This window comes from Rattus rattus, chromosome 10, assembly GCF_011064425.1.
Source record: "Rattus rattus isolate New Zealand chromosome 10, Rrattus_CSIRO_v1, whole genome shotgun sequence".
Lineage (NCBI taxonomy): Eukaryota > Metazoa > Chordata > Mammalia > Rodentia > Muridae > Rattus > Rattus rattus.
In genome coordinates, this window is record NC_046163.1 from 51,235,982 (window position 1) to 51,260,803 (window position 24,822).

At 43.8% G+C, this 24,822-nt stretch overlaps 2 protein-coding genes across 3 annotated transcripts in view; both read left to right on the forward strand.

The window, feature by feature from the left end:
• Positions 1 to 3,970, forward strand: part of Copa (COPI coat complex subunit alpha) — a 40,866-nt gene extending 36,896 nt beyond the window's left edge. The window contains exons 27-33 of the mRNA XM_032915682.1: positions 6 to 74; positions 559 to 695; positions 939 to 1,125; positions 1,211 to 1,321; positions 1,595 to 1,756; positions 2,846 to 3,040; positions 3,317 to 3,970. Coding sequence (XP_032771573.1) covers positions 6 to 74; positions 559 to 695; positions 939 to 1,125; positions 1,211 to 1,321; positions 1,595 to 1,756; positions 2,846 to 3,040; positions 3,317 to 3,376 — 921 coding nt within the window. The 3' untranslated portion in view covers positions 3,377 to 3,970. The remainder of the gene's footprint in view (positions 1 to 5; positions 75 to 558; positions 696 to 938; positions 1,126 to 1,210; positions 1,322 to 1,594; positions 1,757 to 2,845; positions 3,041 to 3,316) is intronic.
• Positions 3,971 to 9,754: 5,784 nt separating this feature from the next.
• Pex19 (peroxisomal biogenesis factor 19) lies at positions 9,755 to 24,726 on the forward strand. 2 transcript variants are annotated; one of them, XR_004389292.1, is made up of 9 exons: positions 9,755 to 9,856; positions 11,478 to 11,587; positions 11,989 to 12,154; positions 12,719 to 12,804; positions 13,340 to 13,501; positions 15,393 to 15,569; positions 16,152 to 16,196; positions 16,359 to 21,671; positions 24,247 to 24,545. XR_004389292.1 is itself a non-coding variant. In XM_032914717.1 (9 exons), exons 1-9 carry the CDS (start codon positions 9,787 to 9,789, stop codon positions 24,254 to 24,256), a joined length of 882 nt encoding a protein of 293 aa, XP_032770608.1. In that variant the 5' UTR covers positions 9,755 to 9,786; the 3' UTR covers positions 24,257 to 24,726. The 2 variants fall into 2 exon arrangements, 1 of the variants encoding a protein (XP_032770608.1); XM_032914717.1 differs by having other exon boundaries at positions 21,616 to 21,671; positions 24,247 to 24,726.
• Positions 24,727 to 24,822: the final 96 nt, after the last annotated feature.

Consider the following 24,822-nt stretch of genomic DNA (forward strand, 5'->3'; position numbering starts at 1 on the left):
ACTAGATCTGGTGCAATAACTCCCAGCTTCCAGTTGATCACATCCTGGCAGGTTCTTTTGAAACAGCTATGCGGGTAAGTCTCCTGAAAACCTTGGCCACCCTCTTGAGTGTGTATTCCAGAGTCTTAGGGAGAATGGTGAACTCAGCTGTTTAACCCCATGGGAATGATCTGACCCACAGGGCCAAGGTAAGGTGTATATTGCATGGCGGTTGTTGCCTTGCTAAAGAGACTTGTTTCATAAAAGCCTTTTATCTGCTCTCCACTTGGTCTGTGGTTGTGTTTGCCAGTCAGCCATTTCTGCTGCTTCATTAGTAAAACCAGCACCTCTTTCTGAATGGGTGTTTATTGCAGACACTGTACCACATGTTACGATGATGTAACAGCCATGAACACTTGTTGTCACTCTTGGTCATTCTAAAATGCTCTCTGTAGATGTTAAGATGGAGTAGACCCTATAGTTGACTATATACAGAGAAGTAAAATACCTTGCTTAAGTTTGATTTATTTTTAGTTGGTAGAAAACAAATCCCTATGTTTCTCTTTTTTCTTGTTCTAGCTTCTTCATGACCAGGTGGGAGTAGTCCAGTTTGGCCCCTATAAGCAACTGTTTCTACAGACATACGCGCGAGGCCGCACCACCTACCAAGCACTGCCCTGCTTGCCCTCCATGTATAGCTACCCTAATCGCAATTGGTAAGTCCCCTTCTCCGTGCTGTGGGTTTCTGTTGGAGGAGATAGTGCAGATGATTCTCACAGTGACAGGATTCCCCAGAGCTACGGCTTCTAGGGAAGACCTGTGGCTTGTTACTTTGGGCTTTGGTTTACAGCACCTGCCCTCCTGTTTCCGGCTATGTCTACAGTAGGGCGTTGGCGATCGTGTCGGACGAGCCCTGCTCTGCTGTTGACCATCTGCTGTCTTCGTCATTTCCCTTCCAGGAAGGACGCAGGGCTGAAGAATGGTGTGCCAGCCGTGGGCCTCAAGCTTAACGACCTGATCCAGCGGCTGCAGCTCTGTTACCAGCTCAGCACAGTCGGCAAGTTTGAAGACGCTGTGGAGAAATTCCGCTCCATCCTACTCAGTGTGCCCCTTCTTGTGGTGGACAATAAACAGGAGATCGCAGAGGTAGGAGGAATCTGGCCTCTTACCCCATCCTGGGCACCTCCACATTCTTGTCTGTGTCGTGACTGTCTTCTGCAAACCTCTTCAGGCCCAGCAGCTCATCACCATCTGCCGTGAGTACATTGTGGGTTTGTGCATGGAGATAGAAAGGAAGAAGCTACCTAAGGAGACCCTAGACCAGCAGAAGCGCATCTGTGAGGTAAGATCTGTGAGACCTCCATCTAAATTGTTTGGGTTGGAAGTGTCTTGGCTTTGGGGAGGAAGAGAAATTGGAGTCATCTCCGTGAAGAGGTGCTCCTTTTCTCACTGTCATTCCTCAGATCATGAGTTCTCATATTTTAAGAGGTAGAACTAGTCTGTCTACCTGTGCTGGCTTTGTGTTGCTGTTTTGTTTTTTTCTTTTATAATTGTGTAGCTGTTTATAAACCGCAGCTGAACCTCACCTTGCTCTGTGCTCCTTTCTGTCCACTAGATGGCGGCTTATTTCACACACTCAAACCTGCAGCCTGTGCACATGATCCTGGTGCTGCGGACAGCCCTCAACCTCTTCTTCAAGCTCAAGAACTTCAAGACAGCTGCCACCTTTGCCCGACGCCTGCTAGAACTTGGGCCCAAACCTGAAGTAGCCCAACAGGTACAGGGGAATTCCATCAGTGCCTTTGGGGGAACCAGATCTTAAATTGAGGAATAGAAGCCAATATCCTTCTCTCTGAAACAATAGAACAGCACTCCACCCAAGAAAGCCAATAGATGCTGCCTTCTGGTTACTTACCTTGGGGCATCTTTTCCCCCCTGAAACCGGAGTGATAATTTATTCAGATATGGCATTGGGTGCGTGGCATTCTAAAATACTCTATATAGATGTTTAAATGGAGTAGATCCTGTAGTTGACTTGACTGCATTTTAGTAGTGAGAAAGCAATACAGAGAAGTAAAAACCTTGCCCAAGTTTGATTTCAGTTTTTTTTCTGTATCCCTGGCTGTCCTAGAACTCACTATGTAGACTAGACTGGCCTTGAACTCAGAGAAATTTGCCTGCCTCTGCCTCCCAAGTGCTGTGTTAATTTTGACCTAATTTTAATTTGACATTTGTGCTGGGCTTACCAGCCCTTCTCTTGTGGCCTTGCAACCTAGAATAGCTCCAGTGGGCCTGCAGGTGAGCTCCTACCCTTAAGCTCCGGCACCTGCAGATAATTCAGCTGTTCTTCAGCTCCAGGTGACCCGTCTTTACCTCTTATACTTTCATTCATAGTCCAGGATCCATGCCACCCAAAAACATTCTCCTTGGGCACTAGAAACCTGTTTCAGCTCTTTATGGGGCCCAATCCTGATAATCTAATCCCAGAAGTGAACAGGATTATGGCTTTAGAGCATGGAGCCATGTTGGAGAAAGAGAAAGATTTCACTGTGTATCCCAAACTCCTGACCTCCTACTGCCTTCTGGGCTCTGGGATGTACTGGTACAACCAGCACAGTGGCAATTGTCACTTTTTCACATACATCCTAGACAGAGGATGGGCCCTGTATTCTCATGGCGTAGTTACTTAGTTGTCGTGTTCTGTTTCTTGAGACTGGGTATATAACTCAGGCTGTCCTAGAACTTGGGATCCCCCTGTTCCTGTGTGCTGGGATTATAGAAATAAACCACCATGCCTAGCGTATAATCGCATCGGAGATTGTGATGCTTTCTGTACTCTTAAATATTCCTTCCTTCCTTCCTTTAGACAAGGAAAATCTTGTCTGCCTGTGAGAAAAACCCCACAGATGCCTGCCAGCTCAATTATGACATGCACAACCCCTTTGACATTTGTGCTGCATCTTACCGGCCCATCTACCGTGGAAAACCAGTGGAGAAGTGTCCACTCAGTGGGGCCTGCTATTCCCCTGAGTTCAAAGGGCAGATCTGCAGGGTCACTACAGTAAGTACTGTCCTCAAGAGTGTGTCTGTCAGGGTTGGGGTGGGGATCCAACAAAAGAAAGAAGGTGTGTGGGATATTGAGGGAAGGGCAGAGGAAGCTCGGTGCTGGCTCTCTCCCTGCATTTGCTGCGGCTCCCTCAGGCAGTGACACTGCACAGCTAGTGCTTCCTCCACTGCTCACTTCTCAGCACCAAGCATCCTTCTGCCTGCTCGTCGGCGGGTATAGGGAATAAGCTCTCTGGGGTTCTCTAACCCGATGCTGTTTTCCACTTCACAGGTGACAGAGATTGGCAAAGATGTGATTGGTCTGAGGATCAGTCCTCTTCAGTTTCGCTAAGGCTCTCCCTTCACGTGCATGGTTAATCACACACTGTTCTTTAGAGTCTCTAGCTGCAAACCCTCACTCTCCCCTACAGCCACAGTTCGGCTTATTGAGGTTGGTTCTCCCTGAAAACGTCATGTCCTTTCTCTTCGTTGGCAAATCGGAAGTTTCAAGCTTGATTTTCTTGCTCCTGCAGACCTCTCTCCTGAAGTTTACTGTGCTTGTGATCATAGATGACTTTGCGTTTCAGCTTGGGCCTTCCAAGGAACAAATGAAAACTCTGTGCTGGCCATTTGTTTAGCAAATTCTTTAGTATTTATTCCTTCCTTAACTACCGCCTTTGGTCCAATTCCACTAGCAAGCAGCAGGATGCAAGAAATGACATTTTTCCTCAGCCAAACGAACTGTTAACGATCCCATATTTTTCTTGTGCATTTAATGTCATAAATAGGTTCCTTCTTTATGTGGGCCCACACACTTGCAGGCTGAGAAGAAGTCATTTAGTTTTGCAAAATGTGTACCATTTTTCACTGATTTGTTCCTGTCCTTTATAACTTACCATTGTTCTTATGTCCTGTTGCTCACCAAATAAAAGTAAATTTCTGAGAGCCTCCTGGCTGCCATTCACTTCTTGCACACTCACTTTCACGACCCTGCTCATGTCCATGTATCTATCTCACCAGAGCAGATTCTTTGCCTCAGGAACACTTTTTAACCATTATATACATTATATACATTTTAAATTAATACTCACAACAAGGGGAAAATGGTAATGTTTTTCTTGGAGACATGTGAAACGTATACATTGTTGGGGACTGGTAAAAAGAGTCCACGTTTACTGCAACTTTCTGTTCGTTTCTAACTACAGCCAGTATTTGCTGAGCCCCTATTAATGCCCATCACGGCTCTGCGTGTTTTACATATTATATGCACATAGAAGAGAATGAGTATATAATAAATTACATATTTACTGTGAATACATAGTTGTCTTAGCTTCTTCTGCGGTGATAAAAGACACTGACAAAAGCACCTTAGGGGACATGGGGATCATTTGACTCGCAGTGGCAGGTCCATCATTGCAGGGAAGGGAAGGTGGCAGAACCTGAAGCAGCTGGTCACATTCTACCTCAGTCAGGAGCAGAGGGCACTGACTGCACGCCTTCCTGCAGTCCTCGGCCAGTTTTCTCTCTTTGTGAGACAGAGCCTCACTTGGCTGGTGTGGAGCTTAATGTGTAGACCTGGCTGGCCTGGGACTGCTGAGACTGGAGAGAAGGGAGAAGTCTACCTCCTTTTAATAGCAGCATTATGGAGGCAGAGGCAGGTAGCTTTCTCCTTTAAATTCAGGACCTCTGGCCTAGCAAATACTGCTGCCCACAGAGGGCAGGTCTTTCTGTATCAATTAACAAAATCATTCTTCATAGACATCGCCTCAGGTCCTTCCACCAGGTGATTCTAGGTTGTGTCAGGTTGATGGAACCATCACAATTGTCAGCATTTTGCTTCTAAGAGTAATTGGATAAAGAATGTGTATTATTTGTTTGATTCAAAATATATAATTCAGACCCAGCCTGGTAGCTTCATCTGTTCTAGCACTTACAAGGTGGGAATGTGATCAAGGGTTTAAGCCCAGCCAGGCATGGTGGCATGTGCCTTTAATCCCAGCAGTTGGGTGGCTGAGAATTCAAGACCAACCTACTCCAGTCTACATAGTTCCAGGCCTGCCAAGGGCTACACAGTGAAACCTAGTCTTAAAAACCAAAAGCTTAGGGCTAGAGAGATGGCTCAGCAGTTAAGAGCAGTGTCTGCTCTTCCAGAGGTCCTGAGTTCATTTGCCAGCAACCACATGGTGGCTCACAACCATCTGTAATGGGATCTGATGCCCTCTGCTGGTGTGCCCGACACACCAGTGTACTCATATACATAGAAGAAATAAAATCTTAAAAACCCAAAAGCTCAAAACAAGGGGCTGGAGAGGGTGGTTCAGCAGCCATTAAGAACTGGCTGTTCCTCCAGAGTAGCCGGATTCAGTTCCCCAGCACCCACGTGGTTGCTCACAACGATCCATAACTTCAAGTTCCATGTGATCTAACTCACTTTTCTGGTAGACAAAGGTACTGCATGCACACGGTACACAAATCTACATACAGTCACAATCAAAACATTTGTATACAAAAAATACAGTTTTCTAAGCCTAGGATAAGCCCAACTAGTTTCAGGGCCAGCCTGAAGGACCTTATCTCAAAAACAACAAAACAGGCTAGTGAGGTGGCTCAGCGGTTAAGAGCAAGGACTGTTCTTCCAGAAGGCCTGGGTTCAGTTCCCATCACCCAGGCAAGGTGGCTCACTACCACCTGTAACTCCAGCTTCGGGAGATCTCGTGTTTTCTGCTGACCTTCATGGGCACCTGCACTTCTGTCCATAAATGCACAGCTGGAGACAGCTCCGTTGGTAGGGTGTTGGCCTAGATGTGCAGAGTTTCGGGTTTAGTCCCAGCACTCCATGTGGTAGTACACCCCTTTCCTAAAAACAGATAAATGCAGACATTTTATTTAGTTTATTTATTTTATTTTTATTGAACCTGAGGTTTTGTACATGCTAGGGAAGTATTCTACTAGTAAGCTCTCTATAGCCACAGGAAAAAGATGTACAAAGTATGTATTTGGTTTCTTTGTGTTGTTTCTTGATACAGCTTCTCCTACAGACTTCACTGGCCTTGAACTATGTAGCCAAGGATGACCTTGAATTTTTAATCTTCCAGTCTCCAGCTCTTTAGTGCTGAGACTACTTGAATTTTTCATTTTAATCCATTTTAAATCTGTTTTTTCAACTAATAATATACTCATGAAGTTCAAACACCAGTCTTTAGAACTACACTGTCAGGCCAGTGAGATAGCCTAGAAAGCAAGGGCACTTTGGGGACATGACTGACAACCTGAGTTTGATCCCAGAAATCCACATGGTGGAAGGAGAGAAGCTGCTCCCCCAATTTCGTCATATAACCTCCACACAAGCATCATGGTGTGTATGTACCACCCCACCTACTCAATCAGCATTTTTTAAAAAAAAATTATTAATAAGCAACTATACTGCCCGGTGGTGGTGGCACATGCCTTTAATCCTAGCACTAGGGAGGCGCAGGCAGGCTGATCTCTGAATTCAAGGCCAATCTGGTCTACAAAGCAAGTTCCAGGACAGCCAGGGCTACACAGAGGAGCCCTGTCTCAGAGGAAAAAAATCAAAATAAAAACAAAAAACTGTACTCTGATGAGTTTGCCTTGTGTACTTTTTTCCTGAGCCAATCAGTTCCTATTACCTTTCCCCAAACAGGTAACTACCTACCAGTTTTTTTATGGCCTTCAAAAAAGTATATATGTATGAGCAGATATAACTATGTTCTTCCCCATCTTTTATACATGTCAGGAACATAATCTTTTTTCATTCAACACATTTTAAAGTACATACACACACACAAACGTATACACACATACATATATATACACATACATATATATGTGCATGTATATGTTTAGGTTTTTCTCATCATATACTATAAGTTATGGAAATGTCTCATAGTCTCTGGATTATTTGTAGCCTTTTGCAGGTATCAGCATTGCTGCAATAATAAACTTGAACATACATTGTGTGGGTGGGGGAAGTGTGCCTGGGACAGAGCGCACAGGACTTTAGTGTTTCCAGATTTAGGAGTCGCTCACTTTCTTAAATAAAATCCTCAAACTAAGACTACTTTCTCAAAAATTTGTATATTATGAGAACATTTTCTCAAGTTTTATACATTCTTCAAGTTCAGGCAAGAATCTGGCTCAGCAGTTCACACCCATAATTCTTATTCTTAGAAGCAGAACAATTGGCTAAAGAGTGAGACCCTGTCTCAATGAAACAGATATCTCGGGCTGGAGAGATGGCTCAGTGGTTAAGAGCACTGACTGCTCTTCCAGAGGCCTGAGTTCAAATGCCCGCAACCACTTGGCGGCTCACAACCATCTATAATGAGATCCGATGCCCTCTTCTGGTGTGTCTGAAGACAGCGACAGTATACTCTTTTTTTTTTTCTTTCTTTTTTTTTGGAGCTGGGGATCGAACCCAGGGCCTTGCGCTTGCTAGGCAAGCGCTATACCACTGAGCTAAATCCCCAACCCCGCGACAGTATACTCTTATACATAAAATAAATCTTTTAAAAAAAGACATTAAGGGGGTTGGGGATTTAGCTCAGTGGTAGAGCGCTTGCCTAGGATGTGCAAGGCCCCTGGGTTCGTCCCCAGCTCCAAAAAAAAAGAATCAAAAAAAAAAAAAAAAAAAAAAAAAAAAGACATTAAGAAGTGGCTTTCTGGGTGGTTAGAGAGATGGTTTAGCTGTTTAGAGTGAATACTGCTCTTGCAGAAGACTCAAGTGCAGTTCCCAGCACCCATGTCTGGTAGCTACCAATGACCTATACTTTTACTTACCCCAAAGGGCTTTGCCACCTCTTGCCCCAAAAGATAATGTGTGCATGCATGTACAATTTTAAATAATTAAAAATACTTTTAAATATCGACAGTCAGGGCTGGAGAGATGGCTCAGCGGTTAAGAGCACCCGACTACTCTTCCAGAGGTCCTGAGTTCAATTCCCAGCAACCACATGGTGGCTCACAACCATCTGAAAAGAGATCCTATGCCCTCTTCTGGTGTATCTGAAGACAGCTACAGTGTACTTATATATAATAAATGAATAAATCTTTTAAAAAAAATTAAAAAAAAATATCGACAGTCAGATCTCTGGGTTCTAGGCCAACCAGTGCTATGTAGTGGGACCTTGTTTCAAAGAATGGTCTTTTTATAAGTTTACAAATTAAATTGCAATTGTATAAAACACTCTAATGTGAGTTTTGTAAACAAAGTTGACAATCTCTGCTTCTTGAAGTTTATCTAACTGGGGGAAAGAATGGATGTATGTGTAATAATTGTAAATATCAATCAAGAATCTGAAATTAATCAATATGCGGTGGAGAGCCATTAAGTCCTTAGGACTTGTATGGAAAAGTTTCATGAGCAGGATAAGGCCTGGTGGTGCATATCTGTGATCCTGCTGTTTGGGAGGCATAGGCAACAGGATGAATGAGTGGTTCTAAGCCAGCCTGGGCTAAATGAGCCCCCGGTTGAAATAAGCAAAAAAGGGGAGGAGGATGTTATAAAATAATATCAGTACCCACTCTATATTAGGAAGGCAGAAAGATCCATGGGGGCTGCGGGGGAGAAAGTAAGCATTGAAGTAGGATGCTAGAAATACAGAATAGAAAAAAGAGCCAGGTATGGTGGCATGCCCATTTAATACCACCACCCTTGAGGCAGAGGCAGAGGTATTTTTTAGTTCGAGGCTACCCTGGTCTACACAGTGAGTTCCAGGAAAGCCAAAACTACACAGGGAACCGTCTCGATAAAATAAAAACAAACCAAGCTCACACACACAAAAAGAAAAGAGAAATAATTCAAAGAAAGAATCATGTTTGTTTTTTAGTCTGATTAATTAACATCTGTGTTTCCAATTCTATCTCTAGTCAACCCTTACAGGTAGGACCAACTCTGATTCATTTGTAGGTTTCACTGTGCTCAGCATGCTTGTATACAACAATGCTCACTACACGCTAAAAATAAATTCAGTAATCTTTGTTTATCTGTTTTGTGTATATGTCAAGGAGCATACTGCAGAGGTCAGAGTCCAGTACATGGTAGAAATCTCTCCTATCATGTGTGCTTTGGGGATGAAACCAAGATTGCCTCAATCTGGCAATCCTGTCTCAATCTAAAAATTGCTCGTTTAATGATTTCATATTTTAGCTAAGCCGTGTGCTGTAATCTCTGTCTTTGGGAAGTGGAGACAGTAGGATTGGAAAACCCTGCCTGAAAACAAAACCTCTCCAGATTAAAGATTCCAGATTAAAGAGACAAACACGGGGTTGGGGATTTGGCTCAGTGGTAGAGCGCTTGCTAGCAAGCGCAAGGCCCTGGGTTCGGTCCCCAGCTCCGAAAAAAAAATAAATAAATAAAATAAAAATAAAGAGACAAACACCACACAATAAATCCCTCCCACTCCTTCTGCCCGTCCCCTCAATCCAGCTGGGCTTTGTGGGTCAAGTATTTGGGAAGTGGAGACGGAAGACCCCGATTTCTGGACCAGCTTGAGCAATTTATCTAGTTCAAGGCCGTGTAGCTCCAGTGATGGAGTGCTTGCTTAGTACGTCCTAGGTTGGAGTCCCAGCACAAGAAAAAGACAAAAACAAAAACAAATCCAGTCTCATGTCCCTTTAAAAATGGCGGTCCGGCAGGTAGAACGATATTATTGGCTGTTCAAGTCATGGGGGCGGGATTGAGGGCGGGGCATGTGGTGGCGCCAGTGGTTCCACCTCCTACGGCAAGTCGGAGGCAGCAAGATGGCGGCTGCTGAAGGAGGTTGCGGTGCTGGGGTCGAAGCGGACCGGGAATTGGAGGAGCTTTTGGAAAGTAAGAGCCCACAATGGGAAAGTCCAGAAGTATCGGGGGAGAGGACCCATCATGGCGGTTAAGTGAACTTGAGATTTTTGGGCGGGGCGGGAGAATCTCTTCAATGGTTGGCGGGGGAGGTGGTCTGAGTTCGACCCCGGCCCTCTTTATTAGCTGAATCTGGGTGTTCACCTTAGTCAATGATCTGTCCAAACCGTACATCTCCCTGCGAAGGGGAAAACTAACCGTAATGAGCTGTTTCACGACCCCCTTACAAACTTCTCTTGCTTTAGACTGTCGGATTGTTGTTGAGGCAAGGTTCTCGATATCCCAGGCTGATCTGTAACTCGCGACAATCTTCTGCCTCTGCCTCTGGGAGTACTGAGATCACAGGCTGGACCCACCATGATCGGCTTCAGTAAATTATTGAAATCACCTCCCCTTTCAGTAGCAGGATTCTCAGAACAAAATAACCTTTAAGCTCTATATGTACGTGGTAGAATCTTTCTTAACCCGAAACGCCTTTTTACCTCACAGTCTTTTTTCCCCGCAGGCTTTTATCAGACCCTTAGTTCTTTCTTGCAAGTAGTGTGATTTTGAGAGCCTGTCTTGTGTAGTCTATCTAGGCTGACCTCACACTAAGGACTGCAGGCTAGCCTTGAACTTGTGATTTTTCCGGTCCCTTCCTCAGAATGCCTGGCCTCCTTTTGTTTGGAGAAACAAAGTGAGCCAGTCCCAGAGGAAACGGTTTCTTCTTCCTGAAAAGATGGTGGACCTTCGTTTCTGTCTTGGCCTTGCACTCCACTCCGGTTTTCTGCCCGAGTGAAGCCAGTGCCCTTTCCCTAGTCCTGGCAAGCAGAGTGTTGGTTACAACACAGGCTTTTCAGGGCAGAGGTGAACCTTTTATCTCTTGCTCAGTCACAACGATGTAGACAAGTAGAAAATGAACAGATATAGCAAGAGGAGTGCTCAGTGACTGGATTGGCCCATGGATACTGCATATGAGGCCAAGGAGGCTATAGGTGCCTACTGAGAACTAATTGGAACATAACTTAAGAGTTAATACCTTCCTGTAGAATGCATACTAGTAGTTGGACCTGTGGAAAGCTGGGTGGTATATTCTGTGCTTTCTTACAAGAAGTTAATTAGCTAAGGCCTCAGTGAATTCAAAGAAACAAGGCTCTTCCCTCTTCAAGTTAGACGAAATGTGTCGGACTTTCAAGGGAATTTTACAATTTGCCCTTTTAAAGATTTCTCTGCTTTTTTTTTTTTTTTTTTTTGGTTCTTTTTTCGGAGCTGGGGACCGAACCCAGGGCCTTGCGCTTCCTAGGCAAGCGCTCTACCACTGAGCTAAATCCCCAACCCCTCTGCCCGGCTTTTATTTAATTCTTTCCTCCTAGTTCTGAGGTGAACACTGGTTCTGTGTAAAAGGGTTTTCTTCCCAATTGGTCAAAGTAAACTAGATGTTTCCCAAGGAAGGGGGGAAGCCTATTGACGAGTGGTCCAGACAGGAGAGCAGGAAGAGAGAGAAGTTCAGGAGAGCGGTCACTTTATATCATTTTCCTAGTAGTTTGCTTCAAATCACACAGCTCTCTAGCCTTATCCATCCCCAACATACCCACCATGTCTCTTGTCTCCGAAGGTGCTCTTGATGATTTTGATAAAGCCAAACCCTCCCCAGCACCCTCTCCTACCATCTCGACCCCCGATGCTTCAGGGCCCCAGAAGAGATCGCCAGGAGACACTGCCAAAGTATAAATTCTATCCCCTTAAGGGAGGGGGAGGATGGGTATGCAGTTCAGAGCAGAGGTGGGGCAGGCCCCTGTGGGCCGGAGGGGTGGCTGGGCGGGTACCTTTGCCTCACACTGCTGAGTGTACTTCCAGACCTCAGTTCCTATGAAACAGGGATAACGAGGAAGTGCCTCGAGTAAAGAGCAGTTTTAAGTGGTTGGATTTGTGTGCTGCCTCAGATTATTCCTTCAGTGGCCAGAGTCTTTGCTTGCTGTCCTGAGAAGAGGCAGATGGAATGTTCAGTGGAGGTGCTTGTGGGGGAAGATGTTTCATTTCCCAAAACCTACAATCTGAGCTCCTGTAAGAGGCTAGACCCAAGGTGATGCTGTAGGAGGCAAATTTTGTCTACCTCTCCCCTACAGGATGCTCTCTTTGCCTCCCAAGAGAAATTTTTCCAGGAACTGTTCGACAGTGAGCTGGCTTCCCAAGCGACCGCAGAGTTTGAGAAGGCAATGAAGGAGCTGGCTGAGGAAGAGCCCCATCTGGTGGAGCAGTTCCAGAAGCTCTCAGAGGCAGCTGGGAGAGTGGGTGAGGAAGCCCCAAACACAAAATGCTGGACAGACCTCTTAATCGCTTAAGAACACCAGGATTGTAAAGTTGATAACAGTCACGGTGTCACAGTCACAGAGTGGGGCAAGGCAAGAGGAAGAGATATGGGAAGCTTGCTTACTAAAAGAAAAGGGTAAGATATTTTGGGAAGCAATAAAAAAGGTTATTCCAGCCAGGTGTAGTGGCGTATTCATTCAATCCCAGCACTTGAGAAGCAGAGGGAGGTGAATCTTGTGAGTTTGAGGCCACCATGATCGACACGGTGCGTTTTAGAACAGCTAGAACTGCAGAGTGAGACGCTACCTCAAAAATAAATATGATTCTCCCAAACCAACCTTTGTAAAGGAGTGTTACTGTAGAGAGCAACCAACATGTTATCAATATAGACTTACAGCATGACCGTGAGATAAGTACAGAACAGTGGAGATTGGGAAGAGGTAGTAGTTTCCTAGGAAATGCTTTATATCCAGACGGTAACTAGGCAGTGTAGACAAGCTGACAGTTAAAATCCTAGGTAATCCTCGTTCTTTTCATCTCTCCTAGGCAGCGATGCAAGTTCTCAACAAGAATTTACTTCTTGCCTAAAGGAGACATTAAGTGGGCTAGCCAAAAATGCCACTGACCTTCAGGTAAAGGGAAAGGAATAAGATGTTTCCTGAGCATTCTCTCAAAATAGATGCTCTTGAGGTGGGCGGTGCTGGAGCGATGGCTCAGTGGTTAGGAGCACAGGCTGTTCTTCCAGAAGATTGGGGTTCAATTCCCAGCAACCACATGCCAGCTCACACTTATCTATAACTACAGTTCCAAGGCTTCTGACACCTTCACACAGATGTACATGCAGTCGAAAAAAAAAAAAAAACCATAAATAAGATTAAACTTAAAAAAAAAAAAAAAAGTCTAGGGGTTGGGGATTTAGCTCAGTGGTAGAGCGCTTGCCTAGCAAGCGCAAGGCCCTGGGTTTGGTCCCCAGCTCCAAAAAAAAAGAAAAGAAAAAAGAAAGAAAGAAAAAAAAAGTCTACTTATAAAAGCTCTGGCATATCTCCCCAAATCTGGCCCCTTTGGATTTTTGTTACAGGCAAATTTCGATAGTTGTTTCCACCTGAAAGTGTGGTAAGCATTTCAGGAAGGCAGTGTGCCTGTTCACCTCTCTTTTGTCTCGTCTAGAACGCAGGCATGTCTGAAGAAGAACTGACGAAAGCCATGGAAGGGCTGGGCATGGATGAAGGAGACGGGGAAGGGAACATTCTCCCCATCATGCAGAGCCTCATGCAGAACCTCTTGTCTAAGGATGTGTTGTATCCATCCCTGAAGGAGATCACCGAAAAGGTCTGTGAATTCCCATTTCTGTCTCTTCTCCTCACTTCAATATATCAATAGTCTGGGCCACTTGGCTCAGACTATGCATAGTAAAGGCAATTTGAGTGGGAAGTACAATTTTTAAAAACACTCTGTTTGTCGCAGTTGTTACCGAGAGAATTAAGCTACATTGGTGATCTGATCATCTATCCACACTGGGAATGTCTCAGCTAAAAGGGGAAATTTCCAACTCTAGTTTTCTATAAATGAGTTCAAGACTTTGAGTTTGACTGATTCATTCATTCTTATATTCTTAACTTTACTAATTTCACCAGTAAGGACTCACATGATTTGGTGGTGGTGTTGGAAGGTGGTTTAAGCGATGGTTCATGCTTGAAAGAGCTTATAGTTTGACCAGAGAAATGAAGTAGAGAAATATAAGCTCTACAGCATCACAGGCAACCTGTGGCCGAAGAGCAAGAGCAAGAGCAGGAGCAGCGGACCAGTGTTTGTGCAGCCTCAGTCTGACTGACTCTGAGTGTTTGTACAGCCTCAGTCTGACTGACTCTCAGTGTTTGTACAGCCTCAGTCTGACTGACTCTCAGTGTTTGTACAGCCTCAGTCTGACTCTCAAGTTGAGAGTATTTTTTACACTGTTTTTAAAAGGTTTATTTTTATTACAGTTTTTAAATTAGGGGTGTGTGTGTGTACACATGAGTTCAGGTGCCTCCTGGAGGCCACAGCCATCAAACCACCTGTGAGTTGGAGTTACAGCTGGCACTGAGCCACCTGATAAGGGTGTTGTCGGGAATGAAACGTGAACTAATTCAGGTCTTCTGCAAAAGTAGTGTATACTCTTAACCACTCAAGCCGTCTCCAGCCCTGGTTTTTGTATTTTAAGTTTAAAAACAACAGGGCTAGGGAGAGATGGCACACTGGCTGCTCTTCCAGAGGACCTGGGTTCAATTCCAAGTATCCACATGGCAGTCACAGTGGTCCATGGCTCCAGTTCCAGAGGATTCGATGCCCTCTTCTATCTTCTGAGAGCACCAGACACACACGTGGCACACAGATATAAATACATGCAAAGTTTCATACAAATGAAATAAGAGTTTTTTAAAATTACAAATAATGACAACAACAGAGGGGTTTGTTAAAGAGCACTTGCTGTTGGTCGCCTGGATTCCGTTTCCAGGCCCAACGAGGTAGCTTATAACCATCCATAACTCTAGTTCTAGGGTGTCTGACACCTCTCTTTCCAAGTACACCAGCTATGCACATGGTACAAATATATACATGCAGGCAAAACACTAATGAATACAAAATAAAAGTAAATAAATCTTAAAATGCAACAATAGCCCAACAGTGTTAACTAAGACCATATGTGACCCTTGTCCTAGTTAGCTGCAGCTGTCAGCTTTACACAGCCCAGAGTCATCTGAGGGAACCTCAGTTGGGGGATTGCCCAGATTAGATTGGACTATGGCCATGTGTGTGAGGAATTACCTTGATTGATGGTTGGTATGGGAGGGCATAGCCCACCATGGGTGGCACCAACCCTAGGCAGGTAGGCCTAAACTATATAAGACGGCTAAAAGTCAACGAAGTAAGCCAGTATGCAGTATTCCTCTGTGGTGACTGAGGTTTCTGCCCTTGGTGATGGACTGTTACCTGAAAGTGTCAGATGAAATAAACCCTTTCCTCTCCCAAGTTATTTTTGATGTTTTATCACAGCAATAAGAATGAAACTAAACAACCCTTAGAGCCTAAATCTTGCTTTTCACAAACATAGTTTACTAATCTGCAGTTACCATGTATATCAGTGTGTCCAGATGATCTGTTGGAGTCAACAGTACTTTGTGCTTTTCATGATGAACTTGCTTGCTTCATCCCTTCCCATCCCCCTCCTCTCTTTCTTTAGTATCCAGAATGGCTACAGAGTCACCAGGAGTCTATTCCCCCAGAGCAATTTGAGAAGTATCAGCAGCAGCACAGTGTCATGGGCAAAATCTGCGAGCAGTTCGAGGCGGAGACGCCCACAGACAGCGAGGCTACTCACAGGGCTCGCTTTGAGGCGGTACTCGATCTTATGCAGCAGGTAAGGCCTCCTTACACCGACTCCCACCCTTAACACCCTCCACTCCCGGGTTCACCACTAACAGCAGATAGGAGAGAAACAGGAGCAGAGGGAAAGAAGTCCCTGAATCTAATTTCTGTTGTGTCCTCTTTGACCACGGCTGCTAACAAACTGCAGCCAACCTCCCTAAACAACCAACAGCCCTGCCCTCTTGGCCCCTCTTGGGGCCTTGAGTTTATGTAGCCTCAAAAAAGTTCCTGGAATTCCAAACCTCACACAATCACAGAAACTATCTGCAGCTGGCAAAGCCATGCCTCCGCCAGAGCATGCAGCAAATCGTGGTCAGCTGCTGCTGTCAGTCTGAAGCAGCCCCACATCCCCATACCTGGGATTAAAATGAAAGCACACTCTTAAAATATTTCTGTGGTTTTTTTAAAGTAACGAAATTCCAGAATTCTCAAAAATGTCACTACAATGACTGCATAACATGATCAGAAAAAAAAATCAGATGACTAATCCAATTCTTTTTGTTGCTTTTGTGTTTTCTGTGATTTTCATTTTCATTTTTTTTTTTTTTACTCTTATATTCTTTTTATTTTCTAGTTACAGGACTTGGGCCACCCTCCAAAAGAGCTGGCTGGGGAGATGGTGAGTATGTCTTGTATATTTTAACCCAGTTCCCAGTTTGCAGAAGCCAGTAATCCTTAAGTAATCCATATAAGGTGATCATTGTGGCTGCTAAGGATGGACCTTCAGAAGCTCTGACCTGAAATATGAGTGATTTTCTCAGTCCCTTTGTCTCTTCTCCAGCCTCCTGGCCTCAACTTTGACCTGGATGCCCTCAATCTATCGGGCCCACCAGGTGCTAATGGCTTAACAGTGTCTGATCATGTGAAACACAACACGGTTTCCTCCCTGAGTCCCAGCCATGGGGAACATCTGGAATCAACAGAGTCACTGGGAACTGAGGCAGGAATATCATCCGTGGGAGCTGCTGCCCCACACTCTCTACATCCCATTCAAGACTGTGCCATACCAGCTGAGGACCTGTTGTAGGCCTTTTCTATGAGCCCTACTCCATTATGGTGTCTGCTGTTAGAAATGGGCCAATTATTTGCTAGGTGAAGGAAGGCACCCCTTGTGGGGCATTTTACTTCTTCCCACTCTCCAAAATAATGTTACATGTGGTGGTACTCATGTTCCCCTTGATTCCCAGGGACTTTGTGCCTTGTTTCTACTCCCTCCCTTGTGTCTGGGAGCAAGAGCTAAGTCCTAAGACTGCGCTTCTCTTAGGCAGGGCCTCTGGGAATGAGGAGAAAGGTAGCCTGGGTGGGGCTGGAGGCTTGTCACAGTATCTCCTAGCCTTCTTTTGGAATTCTCCAAAGGGAAAGGAATTTTGCACTTAGTCAGCAGGTTGAAAGCAAAGCCTTGGGCATTTCCTGTCCCTAGGTGCTTCGCCCTAATTCCCCTTTCCTCCTGAGAGCTCAAGTTGCTACCCTGGTTCTTTCTACAACTCCATGATTTAGGGGACCCCGGCTCTTGACTTTGCTTTGCCCCGTGACTATCCTTACCTCCTCTCTTTAGAGTCTTATTTATTCCGCTCTTTTTAACTAGGGCTGTGATGGATGGAGGCCAATCTTGTTTCCTTTCATCTAGTACCTGGACCATTCTCACTAGACCCTTCTCTGCCTCTTTGGCCAACACATACTTGTCAGATCTGGTACATGAATGGCCATTCTACCCAGATAGATTTTGGCTTATTTAAGACATCAGATTCCCTAGAATCCTTGGTTCAGGAAGGCGCTTGGGAAAGGGGTGTAGCCAGATTCTTTTTTTTCCTGCAAGCCCCATGGGGCAGTGTCCAATAAATATTCTGAGCGAGCGTGTGGGCTATTTTTCATCCAGGTCTATTCTACTCTTCCTCAGTTTGTGTAGGCTGCTAGGGAAGAGTGAGAGATAACAGAAGAGTTGTGTGTGGTGGTGATGTTAGGTCTGCCACGACCCAGCCCTCCCGCTCAGGTTGCACTTTCAGCAAAAGAATACTGTCTTCATCTCCTTGGTACTTCAGTCTTAACTCTTTACAAGATAATTGATGCTAATGATATACTGTTAACATGTTTTCTAAATTACCTAACTTTGAATTGAGCTGCCTTTTCACAGTGGGGCTAAGGACCATGGTTGCCATGTAGTTTATGGATATTCTTTTTAGGTCACCTAGCTCTCCTGGTTCACTTGGAAAATAATGTTTTAAAAATATATTTTTTATTTATTTTATTTTCGAGACTGTTTTTTTTTTCCATTTTCATTTTGCTTGAACATAAGCAAGTCTCTTTTCCTAAATACCATTTGGAATTTAATACATGTATACAATGTATTCTGATCATATCCACTCCTCTGGAAAATAACCTTGGCAAGAATGAATTCACATTTATCATTTGAGTCACTTTAAGCTCGTAACACATCTTCCCTGGGTTAAAACCATGTTTAAAGATGCCACATATTCTATGGAAGGAAATGTGCTTGAGGCCTCAGGCTGGGAACTACCCCGCCAGCACAGTTCATCAAACCGAAGTCTCAGGATCTGAATTTCAGATTCCTCCATCCTCTGAGAAAGGGGAAAAGTACCAGCTGACTTGTGATGATGAATGGGGCCTGAATTGCCAATATTGTATTGATGCTCCTGACAAAAACTTGACAAGGACAGGTGAGGAGACAGGAACAAGAATGACCTGCCCTTGGAATTGTGCTCTGTGCCATGCTGGCTGTCCTTTATTCTCATTTCTGCTGGTGATGCTGTGGTTGACAGGGATTTTACTTTTGAGACTTTTCCATTTTCATTTTGCTTGAACATAAGCAAGTCTCTTTTCCTAAATACCATTTGAATTACTCTGGGACTTAACAGCTGAATAAAACCTGGTGCTCTAGGCAGCCTTTCTCAACTTATGTGTGGTAAAGGACCGGAGTTTTTATCTTTAAACATCTAGTGTATGGACCTGTTGCCCATGACAGGTATGTAATTGAGACTATATTACAACCTGTCATGCAAATTTGAAACCACCTAAACTGTCTAGACGCCATTACAGGTGAAGTCCACTGGTCACATAAATTGAATTTCACAGCAATATCAAATACTAAAATTTTTAGACAGTCTATTTCTGATTCCTAATGTCACAAGTTGATTCAGTGATTAAAACCAAACCCCTTCATGAACTAATGCTGCTCTGGCTTTCCTTAGGCTCTCCATAGGGCCTAGGCAAATGTGTACTTACACTTGAAATCTTCTCCCGTGTGTCTGTCACCTGTGGAGAAAAAAACATGGTCTTTAACAAAACACCTGTTCATATATGGTTATCTAGCACTTTTTCTAGCTTGCTTCTCTTTCTTGATAACTAGAAATAAATTGCATAGCTAAACTTTAGTGAAGTGTCTAAGCTGTGCTCACAGTTTACAACAGCTGCCTTTCCAAAATTCTGTGTGTTCTGGTAGATGGTTTCATGAAACAAACAAATTCATACAAGATATATAATGTTTTCAGAAACCCCAGAACATCCTCTCAATGCCCCATAAGCTAAAACTAGGCCATTGGTTTATTATTAATCTGACTGTATGTGTGTGGACTGGAGTTAAAGGTGGTTGTGAGTCACCAGATGTGGATGCTGGGAACTGAACTCTAGTTCACTAAAAGAGCATATAGCTCCTAGCCACTGAGCTTTCCTCTAGCCTGGTATCACATTGGTCGACATGGCAGATAATACAGAGATGTACAAGGATGCAGGAAGGGGAATGCATTGTTTGCTATATAACTGAAACAACAACCATATTCCTTTGGAAAGCCAAGGCAGTAGGTACTTAACTGTCAGAAGCAGATTGGTAGCTTTCCCACGGTAACAGCTTGAGTGGAAACTGCTAATAGCACACAGGTACTCCTAGGAGCAGGACAGATAGGCAGCCAAGATCTGTAAATAGGGCCTTCAAAATTGAAGTCAAAAGTCCTAAGTTTTGGTCAGTGTCTGAATCACAAAGAGTTCTAAGACAGACTATCAATTCAAAGAACTTGATTCAGGAAAAAACATTCAAAGGAGTTGAAAAACAGCATTAGGATTTTCTAGAGCAACAAAACCCATAGAATGAATATATTATAGCGGGTTTATCAGGTGGCTTTTACATGGCACCATAGTAGGCCAGCAGTGACTGTTAACCTGATGACGAGTCTAAGAACTAGGGAGTGTTCAGGTGAGGAGTCCAGACGCCTCAGCCCCAGAGTGGTGTTGGAGACCTACTTAGAAGGTTTCTGGAGAGCCATGGTCTTAAGTGCATGTTGGACACTGAAGGAGCTGGGCTCTGGTGGTAGCAACAACAGTGAACAGACATCTGCAAGAGTCAGGACAGGCAGCCAATACTGCTAGTGTGGAAGGCGCTGCTGACTGAGGAGGGAGGGCCTTCCTCTCTCAGGCACGATTACTAACACACCACAAACAACCCCCATGAATGACCATCGTCCGACCAGACCTTTGGGGCCCAGCATTTATATAGCCTCTGAACAGTTGCCAGAGTTCCAAATGTCCCACATTCGCAGAAACAATCTGCAGCTGGCAAAACCATGCCTCTGCTAGAGCATGAGGCACATCACAGTCAGCTGCTGCAGTCAGTCCAAAGCAGCCCCACATCCCCACACATTAAAATTAAATTAAAACACATTCTTTTATTTTTGTACTTTTAAAGAAACCAAAATTCCAAATTGTCACTACCCAGACCTAAGCCCAGGGACAGTTGGCCAGTACAAAGTTAATTCAATGGTTTTCTTGTGGACTTTGTTTTGATTTGTTTTGTTTTGCCTTTTGTTTTTGACTTATGATCTTTAGACGGTTTTGACTGTTTTTGTGGGGTTTGTGAGTTTCTTGCTCTTTTTGTTTTAGGGGGGATATAAAGTTGGGTGGGTAGGCAGGTGAGGAGGATCTGGAGGAGTTGAGGGAAGGGAAACATTAAAATGTATAAAAATGTTAATAAACACCTTAGGGGTTAGTGAATACCATGGCTTTCCAGAAACAGTTAGATCCCAAGGAGCTGATGTAATCAATGGAGCTTTCACTTAATATATTCACAATATGATGGTATTATTAGGGGTGACAAAAGGCTGGAGGGAGTGGGGCTTAGCCGGAGGCAGTAGTAGGTCACTACCTATCCTTACAGCTATATATCTACGTGGCCTCTCCCTTTATTATCTTGTTTCTCTGCTTGTTTGCCAAGAAACCAAGGACAGTCTCTACCCTGCCTCCTGCTGTACTGCTCTGCCCAAGCACATGGAGCCAAGCAACCAATGGACCAAATCCTCTGAAATCATAAGCCAAAATAAATCTTTCCTTCCAACAAAAAAACAAACAACTTAGGTGACTAACCAAATCCCCATTTAACCAGCTGGTTATTATCACACCAACTAAGTCATAAGGTTGGGTAGATTGAAGTGTCCATTTTATTAGGTTGATGTAAAAGAAATTGTGACTTGGGGCTGTAAATTTTAAATCACTATAGACTCAAACACATTAACCAAAATAGGAACCATTGCAACCAACATGTCTTCACCAATAAGAAATGAGAGTATTTCTGTAGCAGAACTGAGTGTTTCCCCTTACAACTCCTGCGCCTTTTCTCCCACGTGTACCTCAGTAGGATTGACTGTGTGTTTAATTAAGACAACCCAACACATCCTTGCTTTGTCCTCGTATTGCACACTGTGCTCAGTCTGTTAGCAAGCTCACCTCTATGCCACCTGAGAGCACCTCAGTGCAGCCACCTCTGTCACTTGTCCTGCAGTACTAGTTCTGCAGGTCTTTTACAATCCCTTCCTAACTAACGAGTCTGCCAGCTTCTGTTTTACCTCCCTGAGGGCAGTTAAAGAAACCAGCTATTGTGAACTTCTTCCGTTGTAAATCAGGTCATGCCACCTTTATTCAGGATCTTTTATGACTCCCTAGCATACACGTAGAAGAAAATCAGTTCTCTTCTTGGTTCATAAATTTGTAATCGATCTGAACCTTCTTTTCTCCCACCATCTGGCTTCCTCTATAAGTACACTGGACCTTCAGGGTCTTTGCTGATCCTTCTGGCTGGAACACTTTTTCCCAGGTGAGTATGGTTCACTTTCTCACTTGTAGTCCTTATTCAGAGGGTACCTCAGCAAATGGGTCTCTGCAAACACCTATGGGAAAAAAGAGCACATCTGCCCTGTAACCTGTAACCCTAGTAACTTATTTTACATTGTCTCCCTTCACAATAGTTTTCATAACTTTATATTATTTTATTTTTAAAAAATAATTATGTTTATGAGTATACATATGTACTCCTGTACACTGTAGCTGTCTTCAGACATACCAGAGGAGGGCATCCCATTATGGATGGTTGAGCCACCATGTGGTTGTTGGGAATTGAACTCAGGACCTTTGGAAGAGGAGCTAGTGCTCTTAACTCCTGAGCCATCTCTCCAGCCTCTATATTAGTTTCTATGCGTCTCTTTCTCTGCATTCCCAATCGTGCACTAAAAGCTCTGTAAACAAAAGAATCTTGGTTTGTTTTATTCACTGCTGTCGTACCAAGATAAAGGCCTCTATACAATTTATTTACTACAATGAATGGTTGCTGACTGAATGAAAGGATGAGGTTGGAGGGCAGGACTTTGACTACTTTGCTCATTAGCCTTCTTCTAGGTGAAGATTACATTACAGAGATGAAAAAGTGATAGTTCCTGCCCTCAACAACTTACATTCTAATAATATAGTTAGATTTGTAATATATAATTGAAGCCTAGATAGACGGCTTAGTGGTTAAGTGCATTGGCTGCTCTTCCAGAGGACCCAGCACCCACATGGCAGTTCACTGTTGATTGTAACTCCAGTTTTGGGGGATCTGATGCCCTCTGTGGCTTACACAGACACTGTACTCACACTCCTGTTTCCACCTCTCAAATGCTGGAATTACAAGCATGGGCCACCACACTCAACCTGTGAGACCTCATCTTGTAAAAATAAAAGCAGAACCAAGTATGGTGGTGCACGCCTTTACACTCAGTGTGCTGGAGGCAGAGGCAGGCAAATAGGTCTCTGTGATTTCAGGGCCAGCTGGAGCTACACAGTGAGACACTGCCTCATAAGTAAAAGCAGAACCTGTATATGTAAGTAAGGATGTGTTATACCAAAGGACCATTGGTATAGAGGCCTGACTTAGGAGAGATGCAGTATAATAAACATAGCTGAACATTCCAAGGTATAACACCAAGCTGGCGCTGGAACATAATGCGGTGCTTCTGATAGCGAGAAGGGCAATGAGGCTAGAGCAGATCCAGGCATCATGGGAGGAGATAAAGTCAGGAATGAGATAGGTACCAGGTAATGTAGAACTGTGATAATTTTGGTTAAAAAAATTTAACGTGTGGTGTTTTACCTCCATATATGTCTGTGTGCCATTTGTGTGCAATGCCTACAAAACCAGAAGAGGGCATCAGATCTCCTGAAACGGGAGTGTTTAGCTAGTATGTTGGGTGTTGGAACTTGAAACAGAAGCCTCTGGAAAAGCAGTTAGTGCTCTTAACTGCTGAGCCATCAGTTCAGATAGTTTTGACTTTCATTATGTGATGAGAAAGTAATGGATGTTTCGGATAGGGGACTATGACCTGACTTATATTTTAAAAGACACTCTGGCTGTCTTATGTTTAGTTGCATCAGGACACTAATGGAAATAGCCAAACCAGCTGGGCTGATCCGAAGGTAGTGAGTTATCTCAATTGATTGTTCACAGTCAGTTACGGATTGAACTCCTGTTCTACACTTTCCCCCTAAACCAGCTGTGTTAGTTACTTTCCAAATTGCTGGACAAATTATGTGAGCAGAGCCATTTATGTCAGCTTATAGTTTGAGGGGAAGTTCATCATGATGGGGAAAGCATGGCAGCTGGAGTATGAGGCTTGCTGGTCACATTGTGTTCCTAGTCATAAAACAGAGTAAAAAATACTGGTACTCAGTTCGCTTTCTCTATTCAGTCAAGCCCCCCAGCTTGTAGAATGATATCACCCACAATTAGGTGGGTCTTCCTACCTCAATTAGCCTAATCTAGGTAATCTCTCACAGGCATGCCTAGAGGCTCGCCTCCTAACTAATTATAGATCTTGTCGAGTTAACAGTATTAATTACCACATATCTACTTCAGCAAGTAGTCAACAAGAGACAGCTTGGAATAGAATGTATCTGGGGATAGAACTCAGTTAATAGAGTGTTTGCCTAGTATCCATAAAGCCCTCGGTTTGATTTCCAACAATGAATAAAATCAGACATAGTGGCACATGCCTGGCCCTCAGGAGGTAGAGGCAGTAGTTACAGAAGTGATCTGTAATCTGACTCTGGAGGTAGAGATGGGATATAGCCTGGGATGCAGGAGACCCTATCTAAAAAGACATCTTCAACAACTGTTGGAGTTCTGAGTCACACCAAAGAGAGACATGGCAGGAGGAAATATGGCCTTGTAGGCAGCAGGGAAAGCCAGCCTCTGTGGACTGAATATTGAACAGGTACCCCAAAGCATGTTTATTATTATGAAAATGTTGTTGGGGGTGGGGTAAGACAAATTCCTTTATACTAAAGACCCTATATTAGCTCTGTTTCCTGAAGAAAAACACCCTACAACCTTAGTCCTTACTGTGTACTGTTTGCAGTGCTCGATAATGCAAGACATTCCAGGTGTGCCAGGACCAGCTTGTGACCCAGAAGTCACTCAAAGGCTGTAAAGCTCCTTCAGAAAAATAACCCCATGGATGAGAGAAAACACCCCGGATTTCTACAAGGATTTCTTCAAGGTTAAATTACTCTCAGAAAAATCTCTTCATTCTGATGTCTACCCTAGATAGTGAAAAAAAAAACTGTTTTATTTTGCTGTCTACTCTGGATATAATGATTCTATTAGATTTTTCTGCTACAAATAAATAAGGTGCTCCAGCCTGCTAACTAGGAGTAATCTGGAATCCTAGAATCCTGTATAGATTTTCTTTAGGTGTCAGCACAAAGCTGTGTACAAAAGTTACCTGAAGCCACCAACCTGCAAAGTTTCTTGAGATATCCGTATTTCAGCTGCATTTTCACAACAGCTAAATTATGAATAAACCTAGATACCGGCAGATGAATAAAAAAATATGGAATATATACACAATGGAATCATTCAGCTATGAAGAGTGAAATAGTATTTGCAGATTATAAGCAACATAAATTACCCTCAGAAAGATAAGCATGACATG